This window comes from Hemibagrus wyckioides, linkage group LG24 (assembly GCF_019097595.1).
Source record: "Hemibagrus wyckioides isolate EC202008001 linkage group LG24, SWU_Hwy_1.0, whole genome shotgun sequence".
NCBI lineage: Eukaryota > Metazoa > Chordata > Actinopteri > Siluriformes > Bagridae > Hemibagrus > Hemibagrus wyckioides.
The window spans coordinates 10638625-10653461 of record NC_080733.1 but is presented as its reverse complement, the minus strand read 5'-3'; the positions used below and the strand labels follow the sequence as shown (position 1 = coordinate 10653461).

Genomic DNA, 14837 nt, shown 5'->3' with positions numbered 1-14837 from the left:
AGATGTGAAGAGGATTTATCGTTACCACTCATTGATTATTTTCCAATAATAGTACATCCAAAAGTGTTGTATTTCTCTTATAACACAGCCTTTTGCCATTAGCCATCCATTTACAGGTACACAAAATGTTGTGCAGATATAAACAGTCATAGCTTCACCAACCCCTACCCCCCTACCCCCCTCTAGAAGGCAAAAAACAAAACAAAAGCATGTCATGTTAAACCGGAAAACCTCCGATACTGGAAGACCTCTGGACTGAATTCTTGCTCCAGCCTGTCAAAAAACCGGCTGAAGTGCTGACACCAGAGATTCCTTACATAAACATTAAATCTCTTCACAGCATCACCATAACACAGACGATACTGTTTATTCTTATCTGAGATTGTGTGGATCATCATCGTCATGACTAAGTTACTGCTGAAACGATATGGTAACATTTTAGAAAAAGCAGCTTGATAGAAACCTGTGATTTGTTTTCCAGCTGGAACTACTCTCAGACCTGTTATTACAGACAATTCATCAATGCCTTCTGACCAATCAGATTCGAGAATTTCACTGTAATGCAGTACAAGATTTCATTATTGGGATATAAAACTAAACTTTCCTGAAGGTCCTCAGGAAGTATGTTGACGGTTTGGTACTGGTGTTGACAGCTTTAAGCAGACATGCCTATTACGTGTTCTGAAAGCATCCTCAGGTATTGTGATATTTTTGCCTCATGAACTCTCACGAGGCTGGATGATCTAACTCTCAGGGCAGTGTGGACTTTAGCTCCTAGAATTTCCTCATTTCTGAAGGAGTGTTAGTCATACACATTTTTCATAAATCACACTAGTAGTTTAAGGCGATTGAATGCTCTTGAGTAGTCCAATTTCACACAAGTGCATTTTAACATTTTATGTCCTGTTTATACACTATATTGTCAAAAGTTTTGGGACGCCCCTCCAAATCATTGAATTCAGGTGTTGTTTTTCAGGAGTTGGGCTCGGCCCCTTAGATCCAGTGAAAGGAACTCTTAATGCTTTAGCATACCAAGATATTTTGGACAATTTTAAGCTCCCAACTTTGTGGGAACAGTCTCCTTCCTGTTCCAACATGACTGCACACCAGTACACAAAGCAAGGTCCATAACGACATGGATGAGTGAGTTTGGTGTGGAGGAACTTCACAAAGTCCTGACCTCAACCTGACAGAACACCTTCAGGATGAATTTGAGCGGGGAGACTGTGAGCCAGGTCAAAACTGGGACGTCTGCCTTTACATGGACTTGAATGTAATATGGAGTTGGCTCGTCCTTAGCAGCTATAACAGCTTTAACTCTTCTGGGAAGACTTTCCACAAGGTTTAGGAGTGTGTTTATGGGAATTTTTGACCATTCCACTAGAAGTGCATTTGTGAGGTCAGGCACTGATGTTGGACAAGAAGACCTGGCTCACAGTCTCTGCTCTAATTCATCCCAAAGTCGTTCTATCGGATTAAGGGTCAGGACTCCGTGCAGGACAGTCAAGTTCCTCCGCACCACAAAGATGGGAGTATGAAATTGTCCAAAATGTCACGATAGGCTGAAACATTAAGAGTTCCTTTCACTGGAACTAAGGGGCCAAAGCCTAACCCCTAAAACCAACACCTGAATTCAATGATTTGATTTGGAGGGGTGTCCCATAACTTTTACCATTATAGTGTATAACAAACAAGTGTATATACAGTTAAGTGTGTCCAGTTTGACCCGTCAGACGTTGTGTGCAGATTTAAGCCTGCTCTTCACCAAACATGAAGCCTTCAACCAATGACGAGATCTGTTCAAAGTTTCTTACTGGAAAGTTTTTACATCAGTTTTATTGTTTAAAAGAGGAGAATCCATGCCAGACAATCAGATGTAATCCCAGATGAAGGATTTTAATCACTGATTTGTTAAACCTGGTTTAAAGCTACACAGACCACAAAACTCGACTTGAAATAAAACTCTGCTCAACAAATCACTTTAAAATAGAAAAAAAATATGAAATGCATCACAATGAAAATTCTATTATTGAGAAATGTAATTGATGCAAAAAAAAAAATAAATAAAAGTTAAATGAACAAACCCTTACTCTTAACTGTGTGATCTAATCCTTGCTGTTTCAGCCTCCAAACAAAACACAAACAATACAAACCACTTCTGCTTCCTGAAACATCAAATTGTTACCAAAAACGTCACACGGAACGCAGGTGATGTTTACTAAATAAACTAAACACGGAGTAATAAAAATAAAACTAATCCCATGTTTAGTGCCGTGTTGTTAACTGATTTAAGCAGCAGTGGGACTCCTATCCGCCGTCTCGCGCTGATACAGCGACACATCAACACGGGCGACAGCGCGAGCCGCGGGTCACGAGAAGGAGATTCACTCAGCGCGCGCGCTTGACTCCGGAGCGCTTAACTAAAAAAAAAAAAAAACATGCACGAGCTCCGGGATCTGCCGTTTTATATCCAAACCCCGGCGTGTTAACGCGTATTTGACTCACCAGAAGCGGTGAGTAGAGCCCCGCTCCGCCGGAGGACTGCTGCGGGGAGTTTGGTAGCCGTAGTGTCTCTGCGCTCTCCCTGTCTTTCTCTCTGTCTATCCTCCACATAGATAGCGCTGATGCTTTCACTTCCTCCTTCCTCCTCCGCGTGCTGGTTGGTTCAGCGCCGCGTGCCGCAGCGGCCAATCCAAGCACAGCAAAAGAGTAGGGCGGGGCCAACAAGCCGCTCCCTCAGTGTAGTGGCTACTACTGTACTACAGAGACAAGTATGCTACAGCAGTGCGCTTCCTATGGGGCAGCATACTGTTTAGTAGGGTAGTATGCGGCTTTGGACGTAATCCAATTCTTTCATTCATCCTGAACACTAAACGTGACAGTGTTATGTAGCTTGTTTGCACATCAATGATTATTAAATACAAGACGAATGTATCAAATTTGGCCATACTACACTAGAACAAAATGTATGTTTTATACATAAGACTGAAGAGAGAGTGATAATAATGTTAGTGATAATAATGCTATATGAATTCTATTCAATTCGATTATGAACGTGAACAATATAAACGGATACATGAATAGATCATGTTGTAGGAATGGTTTAACATCTTTCTAGTACAACAATAGTATTTGCATATGAATGCATATTTCCATTTTGTAAAGCTGGATTTGAATGATTCGAGATTGCATGTTATTGCATTATCTGAAGATGACTTAAATTGAGTTTGTACTTTTTTTCATAATTTGTAGGGTATACAAAATCTGACGCTGATGTGCATGATGTACATGGAGGATTTGAAATTTGTATGTGTGTCACTGTGGTTTGGGTGTAAATGTTGGAAATCTGCATTTTAGTTCATTTTATAAATGTACACCGATCAGGCATAACATTATGAGCACTGAGCAGTGAAGTGAATAACACTGTTTATCTCCTCATCATGGCACCTGTTAGTGGGTGGGATATATTAGACAGCAAGTGAACATTTTGTCCTTAAAGTTGATGTGTTAGAAGCAGGAAAAATGGGCAAGGGTAAGGATTTGAGCGAGTTTGACAAGGACCAAATTGTCATGGCTAGACCACTGGATTAGAGCATCTCCAAAACTGCAGCTCTTGTGGGGTGTTCCCGGTCTACAGTGGTCAGTATCTATCAAAAGTGGTCCAAGGAAGGAACAGTGGTGAACCGACGACAGGGTCATGGGCGGTCAAGGCTCACTGATGCACGTGGGGGAGTGAAGGCTGGACAGTGTGATCCGATCAAAATTGCTGAAGAAGTTAATGCTGGTTCTGACAGAAAGGTGTCAGAATAAACAGTTTATGCTTGAGAGCTGTTTTGGCAGCAAAAGGGGGACCAACACAATATTAGGCAGGTCGTCATAATGTTATGCCTGATCAGTGTAAATCTGAAGTTGATTTCAATTTATTTTTCATTCATTCATTTCATTCATCTTTTATAGCCGCTTCATACTGTCCACAGTCATTGTGGAAAATTGGGCACCAGGCACTGAATATTCCATAGATGGTATGCCATGACATCAGAGAGCACCACCCATATACACACTTACTGTAGCCAAATGAAGTTTTGGGATTTGGGAATAACCCCAAACAGATGCAGAGAGAAAATGAGAATACTGGGGCTCTGAGGTGGCAAAGCTACCAACAACTCACTGTATAAAATTAAAACTTATATAATGCTCCATCCAAGCATCCTGGAAAAACAACAAATTTTTAAAAGCCAGTCATCTGGAAAACAGATCCCCATTGTAAACTTATATTCAAATGTGCAAATTTCACACTGCAATCCCACTGGCTCAAATTCCATTAAAGAATTGCTTTTGTTATTGTAATCTATATATTTAACACCTAGCAAAAACATTTCAACCAGACCCTCGGGGTCTAGATGGTCTCACATGATCTCACAGTCACGAAATGTAATCCTGTAAACATCCTGAAATTAGAGATAATGATCTGTAAAGCCATTCGGTGCATTGGCCATACACATTTGGAAACATTTACCCTTGGAAAAAAAAATGTAAATCATAATTTCTTTATTCCAGTTTTGTATCAGTGGAAAAGACATTTTGCTCAGAAATGAGCTTTACGCTGTTTCCTTCTAAATAGAAGTGCCTGTATTTGCAGATTTTCTGCGTGCTCAGACACTTTTTTTTTTGTTCCACGGGTGGTAACACATATGGTTTAACCAGCGGAGTCCTTTATATACGCAGTTTTATTTGCACTGCTGGGATTTAAGTTAAAATCCTTTTTGAATCCAGATGATTTAGGGAAGAAAATGCGGTTGCGCTGTGGCTGAGGAACATTATGAAGGTTGTTCTGTGATACTGATGTCTCTACTGAGATAAAAGAGCTGCACACACACTGACACAGTCCTAATGCTGCTTTTTATCTAATGCCTTAGGCCACATAGTCAGATAGAGTTACCATGGAAAAGAGGGGTGGCAAGGGAGGCCCGTGGCTTCTACACACACACACACACACACACACACACGTACACACACACATGCTTGAGGTCAGCGATTTCACAAATTATTCTAAATGCAAATAAAATCTGTCCCAAGGCTACAGTTAATAGGAATCTCATCAAATTTAGTGACTGCTGCCTTTTTCTCTGTTGTCCAGCGCACGCATGTTAAAATAGTTCCTAATTAAGTCATGCATTCATATGGACTATTGTGTAAAATGCAGCACAAGACACACATAATCTGAAAATGTGAATGATTTATTAGCCTTATGATTAAGTATGTACCATTCTTTTTTCTTTCTTCTCCTTTGAAGAAGTTACATACTGTACCATTTATCAACCAAAAATCAATGCACTGTATCGGTATTGTGTGCGCTATCACCACAAACAATAAATCTGTATAATCATCCTTTCAAAGGCTTTTTCAGAGGGCTTTGTGTTAACAGCATAGTCAAAGCAGCTTAAAGTGCTTTAGCTTCTGTATGGAGATCAGAAAATGACACAAAAACATCTCTGGTAAGAGTCTATGAGTTTTGAATTCATGTGAAACAGCAGTGCTGACAACATGTATTGACAGAAAATATCAGTACTGCTTATACACCGATCAGGCATAACATTATGACCACCTACCTAATATAGTGTTGGTCCCCCTTTTGCTGCCAAAACAGCCCTGACCCTGTGTGTTCTGACATCTTTCTATCAGAATCAGCATTAACTTCTTCAGTAATTTGAGCAACAGTAGATCGTCTTTTGGATCAGATCACACGGGCCAGCTTTCACTCCCCACGTAAGCCTTGGCCGTCCATGACCCTGTCACCGGTTCACCATTGTTCTTTCTTTGGACCACTTTTGATAGATACTGACCACTGCAGACCAGGAACACCCCCACAAGAGCTGCAGTTTTGGAGATGCTCTGATCCAGTGGTCTAGCCATGACAATTTGGCTCTTGTCAAACTCACTCAAATCCTTACACTTGTCCATTTTTCCTGCTTCTAACACATCGACTTTGAGGACAAAATGTTCACCTGCTGCCTAATATATCCCACCCACTAACAGGTGCCATGATGAGGAGATCATCAGTGTTAACCGGTCAGTGCTCATAATGTTATGCCTAATTGGTGTATTACTGTTACACCACATGAATCCAAGCTTGTTTAGAATGTGTTGATTCATTTTCTATGTAATCAACACCTCAGAAAGTTTTAAATTAACATTCTTATACCTGATGTTTCTATAATAACTAGTGATTCACAGAGACACTCCAAATAAACTACACTGACACTGCATGTATGCTTTCTGTAAGATTTTGGGAAGGAGTCTCTAGTGGTGGCGCTTTGTAACATTCAGAGGTAAAGCTAAGGTAAATTTTAAAGTTAGAGGGAAATAAAAAGAGATGAAACTTAAGAGAAAGAAAAAAGAAAGGGTGGCAAGGGAGCGAGTGCTGCTTTACAGTTAGAGATAACAGGAACTCGTTTCATGAACACTCCACAACATTAAATGTAACTATAAATATTTAAAAAGTAGAATCTGAGAGTCTATACAATTTTGGCGATTTGCGTGAGTAATTTACGAGAAGTAGGAGACTATCCTGGAGCCATGGATAAGGTTGATTACTTCTCAGGAGAGATTTCAAACCCTGAGCACACACGGTCAGGCTCTTGAGCATGACCCTTAATCAGGGCTGACCCTATGCTTTAACCCCAGCTTCCTGATTAGCTACTACATGCAAAGAAAAGGATTTCACTGATTGGTCAGTCTAGTTGTCACGATAAACATCATCTTTTGTTATTTTCCTATAACAGAACATAGTGTGATTAAGACATGATTAAGTTTAGACCAAGTAAATACAAATAAAATGTTGAAAATGTATTTAATAACACCTTCAATTCATTTAAAAAAAAATATCACTTCCAAACAAAACTCAACACATTAAGAGAGGAAGAAGCAATAAATACATTACATCAGCAAGCAATGTTCCTCTTACACCACACCCATTCAGAGCTGACATTACATCATCTCCAGGCATGGACCGTCTGAGGCCTGCGGCACAAACATGACAGCGGTCTAATAAGAGACAGAACTGATAGAGACGTCACGTGAACAAACCGTTCCTGATGACAGGGGAAATGAAATGCCTGCATGTATTATTAAGCAGAGCCAGCAGGGTGAGAGGAAGAGCAGGGTCTAGGGGGGGAAGGTTGGAGGAAGCAGAGCTCAGTCATTTAAAGGTCTCTACAGCTGCCCCTATCATCTCCCAGCAGAGCCAGCAATAACAACCCTCTCCTCTCAGTCCGAGCTGTCACTACTACTCTTCGACTTGTGCTTCTTATTCTTCTTATGTTTCTTCTTCTGCTTTTTCTTCTTCTTTTCTTTTTTCTTTTTCTTCTTCTTATGGGCGTGGCGAGAGGAGGAGGAGGAGGAGTCGGTGTCGGAGCTGGAGTCGGATGTTGTATCCTGTAGGAGCTTCCTCAGCTGCTCGATCCTGTGGTGAGCAAATGGCACAGGATCAATATAATATCAGCTTGTGCAGAAGCCATAAGGATTTAGATTTTCTACTAAGAATATAAGTGATAGTACTCAAGCTGGAGTGGAGGAAGAGAAAAAAAAAAAAACTACACACATCACACTTTGACAGTCGGTACACCGGAGCGAGTGTTAACATTTCTGTGCTTATTCTGCTTTTTCTATAGTTGCTGTCTTACACTGCTGGGCAGCATAACTTTTCCAGCCAGGCCTAAAAGTCAGCTCACTTCTTCTCAGGCTTTTTCTGAGAATTTCCACATTATCTCCTAGACGCCTGTATCCCTAGGAACCGCACAGCAGCGACCCCCTGTCTCTTTTCTCTATTGATTTTTTTTTTCCTCCTGCTGCTCAGACGCTTGCATCAGTCCCCAAGCTGAAACTGTTTCTCAACTCCGGCTTTTAATAATCCATGCTTTGTTTTCTGACACGCGGCTGCAAACTGTCAATAAAATGAGCCAACACTTTATTGCTGAACTGAAACATTTCAACAAGGCGGAAGAGAGAAAGCAAAGTTTCATGTTGCTCGGACCACAAAAATTCCGAATGATTTTATATACACTGTGTTGCCAAAAGTTTTGGGACACCCCTCCAAATCATTTAATTCAGGTGTTGGTCTTGGCCCCTGTTAACTCTTAATGCTTCAGCATTCCAAGACATTTTGGACAATTTCATGCTCCCAACTTTGTGGGAACAGTTTAGGGATGATCCCTTCCTGTTCCAACATGACTGCACACCAGAGCACAAAGCAAAGTCCATAAAGACATGGATGTGGAGGAACTTGACTGGCCTGTACAGAGTCCTGACCTGAACCTGATAGAACACCTTTGGGATGAATTAGAGCGGAGACTGCGACCCAGGCCTTCTCGTCCAACATCAGTGCCTGACCTCACAAATGCGCTTCTAGAGGAAGTGTCAAAAATTCCCATAAACAACCTTTTGGAAAGCCTTCCTAGAAGAGCTGAAGCTGTTATAGCTACAAAGGGTGGGTCAATTCCATATTATATTCATGTGCATAGGGAGTCGTTCCAGTTTTAGTCTGGGTCACAGGCTCTGCTCTAATTCATCCCAGTGGTGTTCTGTCAGGTTGAGGTCAGGACTCTGTGCAGGCCAGTCAATTTCCTCCACACCAAACTCACTCATCCATGTCTTTATGGACCTTGTTTTGTGCACTGGTATGCAGTCATGTTGGAACAGGAAGCGGTCATCCCCAAACTGTTCCCACAAAGTTGGGAGCATGAAATTGTCCAAAATGTCTTGGTATGCTGAAGCATTAAGAGTTCCTTTCACTGGAGCTAAGGGGCCGAGCCCAAACTACACCTGAAATCAATGATTTGGAGGGGTGTCCCAAAACTTTTGGCCCAAATCTTTTCTTCTCGTTCTTTTTTTTTTTTTTTTTTTTTAATTTAAACTGTCCGAAAAGTTACTACAACCAACTGGTATTCCTGAAATACCAGTGATTCCTCAGTGATTCCTCTTTATTCTTCGGAAAGTTCTGTGTACCAGTATCTGGACGCTAACTGACTCCATGGTGTATACTTCATTTCTCCCCCAGCAGAGTGTAATTACTCCCTTTGTAAAAGAAACAATGTCATCACATACATCACGATAATTGCAGTGTGCTATGCAGTTACATAATCGCTGTGAATAGGATTATTTTAAACACACACACACACACACACGCTGTCATGTTCTTTACATCAGGACAGGCTTCAATGGGTTTTTTTCTCCCCCGAATCCCTTTTGATTGATTTGAGACGAGTACAATGACAGTCCTACGTCGCGTGATGAAGCATCAAAAGAACCTTTCCATCTAGTTGAGATATTCACAATTTATCAGTGTCCTTTTAATTACTCCTGTGGGAACAGGAACCATCGCATAAATAATGATAATTACAGTGAGCTGAACAATTACATAAGTGATAAGAATAGACTTATTTATATTAAAAGAAAGAAAGAAAGAAAACAAAATTATCATGTTGTTGGGATGGAAATGCTTTCTTGTGCCACTGATGGGGGAATAAAACAAACAAACAAACAAACATATATATATACGCATATTGTGACATCGCAAAGCAAACGTCGTGATGTACGTGGTGATATTTACGCTCATCTAAACACTGCACAACTGAAACATTTCAACTGCGCCAAGTTCTAACTGTTCTGTCTTTATACTGCAGCTGGCAGGTAATATAACGTGAATATTTTATTATTAATCTTATTAATGCAAATTCTGACTGACTGCATTGCTGTCCAGTGCCACTGACAGATGGACAAAAAAATCAGTCACAACTTTCCCAGGCTTTTAAATGCAACTGCTGCATTGCTACTCTTTCACTCTCTCACACTGACACACACACACCCTCTCTCTCTGTCTCTCACACACACACTCACTCACTCTCTGCCTCTCACACACTCTCTCATTCTCACACACACTTTCTCTCTGTCTATTTCTCTCTCTCTCTCTCACACTGACACACACACACCCTCTCTGTCTCTCACACACACACTCACTCACTCTCTGTCTCTCACACTCTCTCATTCTCACACACACTTTCTCTCTGTCTATTTCTCTCTCTCTCTCTCACACTGACACACACACACACACTCACTCACTCTCTGTCTCTCACACACTCTCTCATTCTCACACACACTTTCTCTCTGTCTATTTCTCTCTCTCTCTCTCACACTGACACACACACCCTCTCTCTCTGTCTCTCACACACACACTCACTCACTCTCTGTCTCTCACACACTCTCTCATTCTCACACACACTTTCTCTCTGTCTATTTCTCTCTCTCTCTCTCTCTCTCTCTCTCTCACTCTAAATCTCTCTCTCATGTATTGTGAAAATCTTCAAAACTTATATATTTTTTTTTACCCCACTGCTACATTCTGTAATAAAATGCATCATTAATCTCTGCACAGTAGGACATTTAGGTATGAACTATAATGAATGGTGGCTATTTAAATTAATAGAGCACTTCTCACTGAAGCGGTGCATTTGGTGATCCTTCTCTCACTCTCCCACAATATCAGAGCTTCCTATCAGTTACAACATAAGACTTGCTCAGTGTAGGCTAAATGCTTTTAAAAATTCATTTGCGCGAACCTCAGTCAGCCTATTTCTTTCTTTGCGAGAAATAAAGGACGATTCTATGAGTTTTTTATGAGCTGGATTTAAGGATTTATGGCACTGTGTAACGAGGCAAACGGGACTTGTCAATCGGTGGCAGGTGATATTGTATGTGATATATAAGAGATGTGTGTGATGTACTGGTTAGAAAACGAGGACTGAGTGACAGGGATAGAGCTCTGTCTCACTCCCTCAATTTTTCTTATGCAAATCTGTATGGCTATGTTGTTTACCTGTCACCAGATACAGTAGCATTTACGTCTACTCTTCACTAAATCGCTTTTATATTTGAACGTCTTCTGTCACGCTTACGCTGGACTTCACGCATGATTGAATCTCTCGATGCGGCCCTCAAAATCGCATCGCAATCATAATTACCTTGCGTGACCTTCCAAAGTTAAATGTCAACGATGCCACTGGTCACTTCAGACTGACCAAATACAAAATACTAACAAGCAGCCAGTGTGTCGTTAGCACTGCTGTACGTCCTGAAACTGAAAAAGAAAAGAAATAAGGACATGCAGGACTCATTTGCATGGTAGTGCTGCTTTAATCAGCTGTGTTTCTTTTCTCTCAGTCAGTGACAACCTAGTTTGCCTCTGGAATTAAAGTATCATGGGAGCGCATTATAAATAAATCTGCTCCCAGAGAGTCTGGTAGAGAAGCTCTTCAAAGAACAACCCTAGCATAGACACTCCACGAAGCTAGACTTTATGGATGAGTAGTGGGAAAGGGAAAGAAAAACAGTCAAGTGAAATAATGTCAAGGGGATTAAAAGAGGAACTTGGCGCAAAGCTTTACATTGCTTATCACCATGAGAACACTATCCCTAGACTGAAGCATGGTGGTGGTAGCATCGAGCAGGGACTGGGAAACCAGCCAGGAGCTGAGGTCGAGCTTGATGTAGAGCAATCACAGAAAAAGAGACTGAAGCAGAAATTCCAGCAGGACAACAATGCCAGGCAGTCAAATCACCAAGACCTCAATCAGACTTACTCTCCCCATCTATCCTGTCTCACTCTGTGATTAATTTTAACCACAATTCAAGAAAAATAAAAGGTGGTGGTGACAGTAAAATGATGGCAGCCTGGCTTTTCTCATTTTGCACATTCCCTGATGGTCAGTTTCAATCAAGCTCGCTGCTCAGCAATGATTCCTTTAACTGATAAATAATTAACTAGCATCTAATTTCACTTCCTGCCCTTGAACATAACTACAGGATAAAAAACCCCCAGGAGAATAAAATGTCTGTTAAATGATGCATCTGAGAGTTATATTACAGCTGTGGGTCTGGATGATCACGCAGTGCCATAGCTCAAGTACTCAAATTTGTGGCCAGTGCCGGAAAATGTACCTTGTCTCTTTCTCATTGCGCTTGTTTTCCCTTATGATGTCATACATCGGGTCTTCATGTGCCTGCAAGCAAAAGATCCACTGATTTGTACACAGTTAATCACATAATATATGAGTTATAGAAACAACTGGGTTATGTTTCAGTGTTATTTTTAATTCAATAATCTGCTGAGATAAGCCGTATCAGGTCTGAAGATGCTTTCTTCGTGCAACAGCATCATTAACATTAACTCAGACCTCTGCTCCACAACGCATCCTTCAACATCAGCTGCTGATTAGTATGAGATGTTATTATAAGACCATCTAGTGATAAGACATGCGTCTGATAAACTCACAACTCTGAACTGCTCCAGTTTCTGATTGCCTTTGATGAAGAAGGGACATTCTTTGTCCCCGGTCCTGTGGCCGTAACGCTTGCATCTCCAGCCTGAAATACACACAGGACATCTCCATCTGGATTCTGAATAAATCTCTAATGCATGGTTCTGTCTGGTTCACAATAAGAGTATTATGATGAAGAGGGGACTTCAGACATCTGTGACATCCTTAATGTTAAGGGAATGAAAAAGCCTGGTCAGAGCGGCAGGACAAAAGTGACACCAACTGGCCTGAAGGAGTCAGTAAAGGACAAAAAAAACTTTTTTAAATTTATTTTTTAATAAAAAAAGTGGCAATTAGTATTAATCTCAGTTAGGTTTGTGACAATTATTATGTAATAATTTCCTGAGATATTGTGATATCCTTTAATTATTTTAAAAAAAATTACAAATGAATTTATTAAAATTTTTACCGAATATTTACAATTTTTTTTTTTTTACAGTTTTGCATGTTTATATATTTATATTTGTTCTCCTTTTTGATATTAAATCTACAAATAAAAATGTATTTTTAGATTTCATATTTCTAAATATTTTCGTAGAATTATTTTAATGCCACATTAATATTTTGCTAGCTTTTCGTAGCAAATCTATATAGCGTTTATCTCAGAAACATCTTTACACCTTAAGAAAATACATTTTTATTTATTTAATTTTGTAAATAAATAATATGATCATTAATTATTACAAAAATAATCATTGAAAATAAATTTAAAATAATTATATATATATATATATATACACATACATACATATATAATTATTACATAATATAAAAATATAAAATAAATAAAATAAAAATAATTTATAAAAAATATTTAATATAATAAATATATTTTTTAAATTATAATAAATTATGAAAATATATATAAAAGACTACCCATAATGCACTTTCCTGTTCATATTGAATCTAGATTAATACTTCCTACTGGACACAGGAGGAGAGATCACTCACACTGCATGACTTTCACCTCCCTGCCCAGTGGCATCCACAAGCCTTTAGTGGGCGCGTGAGCCAGAAACTCCCGGGCGTCTTCATTCCCAGGGGCATCAGGAATACAGTCCTCTGGTTTCACTTCTTCCTCCTGAGTCGAAGATACGAAACTTTCACTTCCCATATAAAGTCAAAATGACAATTACTTACAAACTCATACTTTACTCTAAACAGATATCACTGTGTGATGATCACCAGTAACGTATAGATACAGGGAATTTTGCAAACCTTTATCAGTCCAGGGGGAGGTTTCTCATAGCTGAAAAGTCAGAAAAAGGGACATTTATATTAATTTACTTAATAAATAGACAAATAAACAAACAAACAAACAAATAATAAAAAGGACAACTGTTTAAATCTGCATAGTAACTAAAAAAAGGATTTCATTTAATATGCGCTATGCAAGTTTGGGCTCTTAATGTTTTGCAAAGGAATGTAATCTATTCTCTCACTCTGTAGGAATATAATCTCTCTCTCTACCCATCTATCTATCTTTCTCTTTATCTATCTATCTATATATATATCTATCTATCGATCTATCTATAGGAATGCAATCTCCCTCTCTCTCTATCTATATGAATGTAATCTCTCTCTCTCTCTAGAAATGTAATTTATCTATCTACCTATCTATCTATCTATCTATCTATCTATCTATCTATCTATCTATCTATCTATCTATCTATCTATCTATCTATCTATCTATCTATCTATCTATCTATCTATCTATCTATCAGAATGCAATCTCCCTGTTTCTATCTATCTATAAGAATGTAATCTTTCTCTCTATCTATCTATCGAAATGTAATCTCTCTCTCGTTCTCTCTATCTATCTAGCTATCTATCTATCTACCTACAGAAATGTAATCTATCTATCTATAGGAATGTAATCTCTCTCTCTATCTACAGAAATGTAATTTATCTATCTATCTATCTATCTATCTATCTATCTATCTATAGGAATGCAATCTCCCTCTCTCTCTCTATCTATCTATAGGAATGTAATCTCTCTCTCTCTCTATCTACAGAAATGTAATCTATCTATCTATCTATCTATCTATCTATCTATCTATCTATCTATCTATCTATCTATCACCTTTATAGAGTAGTGTAAACGCACAGCAGGACCTACAAGGTCTCCACATGTTTGAGTTTCTGTACATCCTCGCTGACTTTCGCAGTGTGTGTGTTGTATTTCTCTTCATCTTCTTGGGAATCTTTCCGCCTCTTCTTGCTTCGTCTTTCCTCCTGCTCTTCTTTCCGTCGCTTTCTATCTGACATGACGGTTATGTTTGTGCACTACACACGGTATAATACTACAACATTAAAAAATAAACAAACAATTCTTGCCAAAATCCTTTAGATAAGATTCACATTATTTTAGGTGAAGCATAGCAACTGCAATGAAACGGCTGCTCATCGACTTCCGAGTGGTGATCTGTATGTCACAATAAGAGTCCCGCCCAGAGTCATATTATG

The 14837-nt window shown here is 39.3% G+C and overlaps 2 protein-coding genes across 7 annotated transcripts in view; both read right to left on the bottom strand.

The window, feature by feature from the left end:
* Positions 1-2648, bottom strand: part of elmo1 (engulfment and cell motility 1 (ced-12 homolog, C. elegans)) — an 85270-nt gene extending 82622 nt beyond the window's left edge. For all 6 annotated transcript variants that reach the window (XM_058377578.1, XM_058377580.1, XM_058377582.1 and 3 more), the window contains exon 1: positions 2506-2648. The gene's annotated coding sequence lies outside the window, so the exon portion shown is untranslated. The remainder of the gene's footprint in view (positions 1-2505) is intronic.
* Positions 2649-6836: 4188 nt separating this feature from the next.
* rp9 (RP9 pre-mRNA splicing factor) lies at positions 6837-14791 on the bottom strand. The gene is made up of 6 exons (XM_058377136.1): positions 14491-14791; positions 13590-13620; positions 13323-13452; positions 12326-12417; positions 11992-12053; positions 6837-7462 (listed from the first exon to the last, which is right to left on the bottom strand). The coding sequence occupies exons 1-6, from the start codon at positions 14637-14639 to the stop codon at positions 7267-7269; spliced, it is 660 nt and encodes a 219-aa protein (XP_058233119.1). The 5' UTR covers positions 14640-14791; the 3' UTR covers positions 6837-7266.
* Between the last annotated feature and the right edge of the window lie 46 nt (positions 14792-14837).

What these genes read in the sequence shown, in the direction of transcription:
- rp9 (XM_058377136.1), bottom strand. Translation starts at nt 14,639, where the DNA reads ATGTCAGATAGAAAGCGACGGAAAGAAGAGCAGGAGGAAAGACGAAGC. An exon ending in CTCAAACATGTGGAGACCTT is followed by an intron (nt 13,621 to 14,490) that starts GTAGGTCCTGCT and finishes CTGACTTTTCAG; the next exon opens with CTATGAGAAACCTCCCCCTG. An exon ending in AACTGGAGCAGTTCAGAGTT is followed by an intron (nt 12,054 to 12,325) that starts GTGAGTTTATCA and finishes TTTTGCTTGCAG; the next exon opens with GCACATGAAGACCCGATGTA.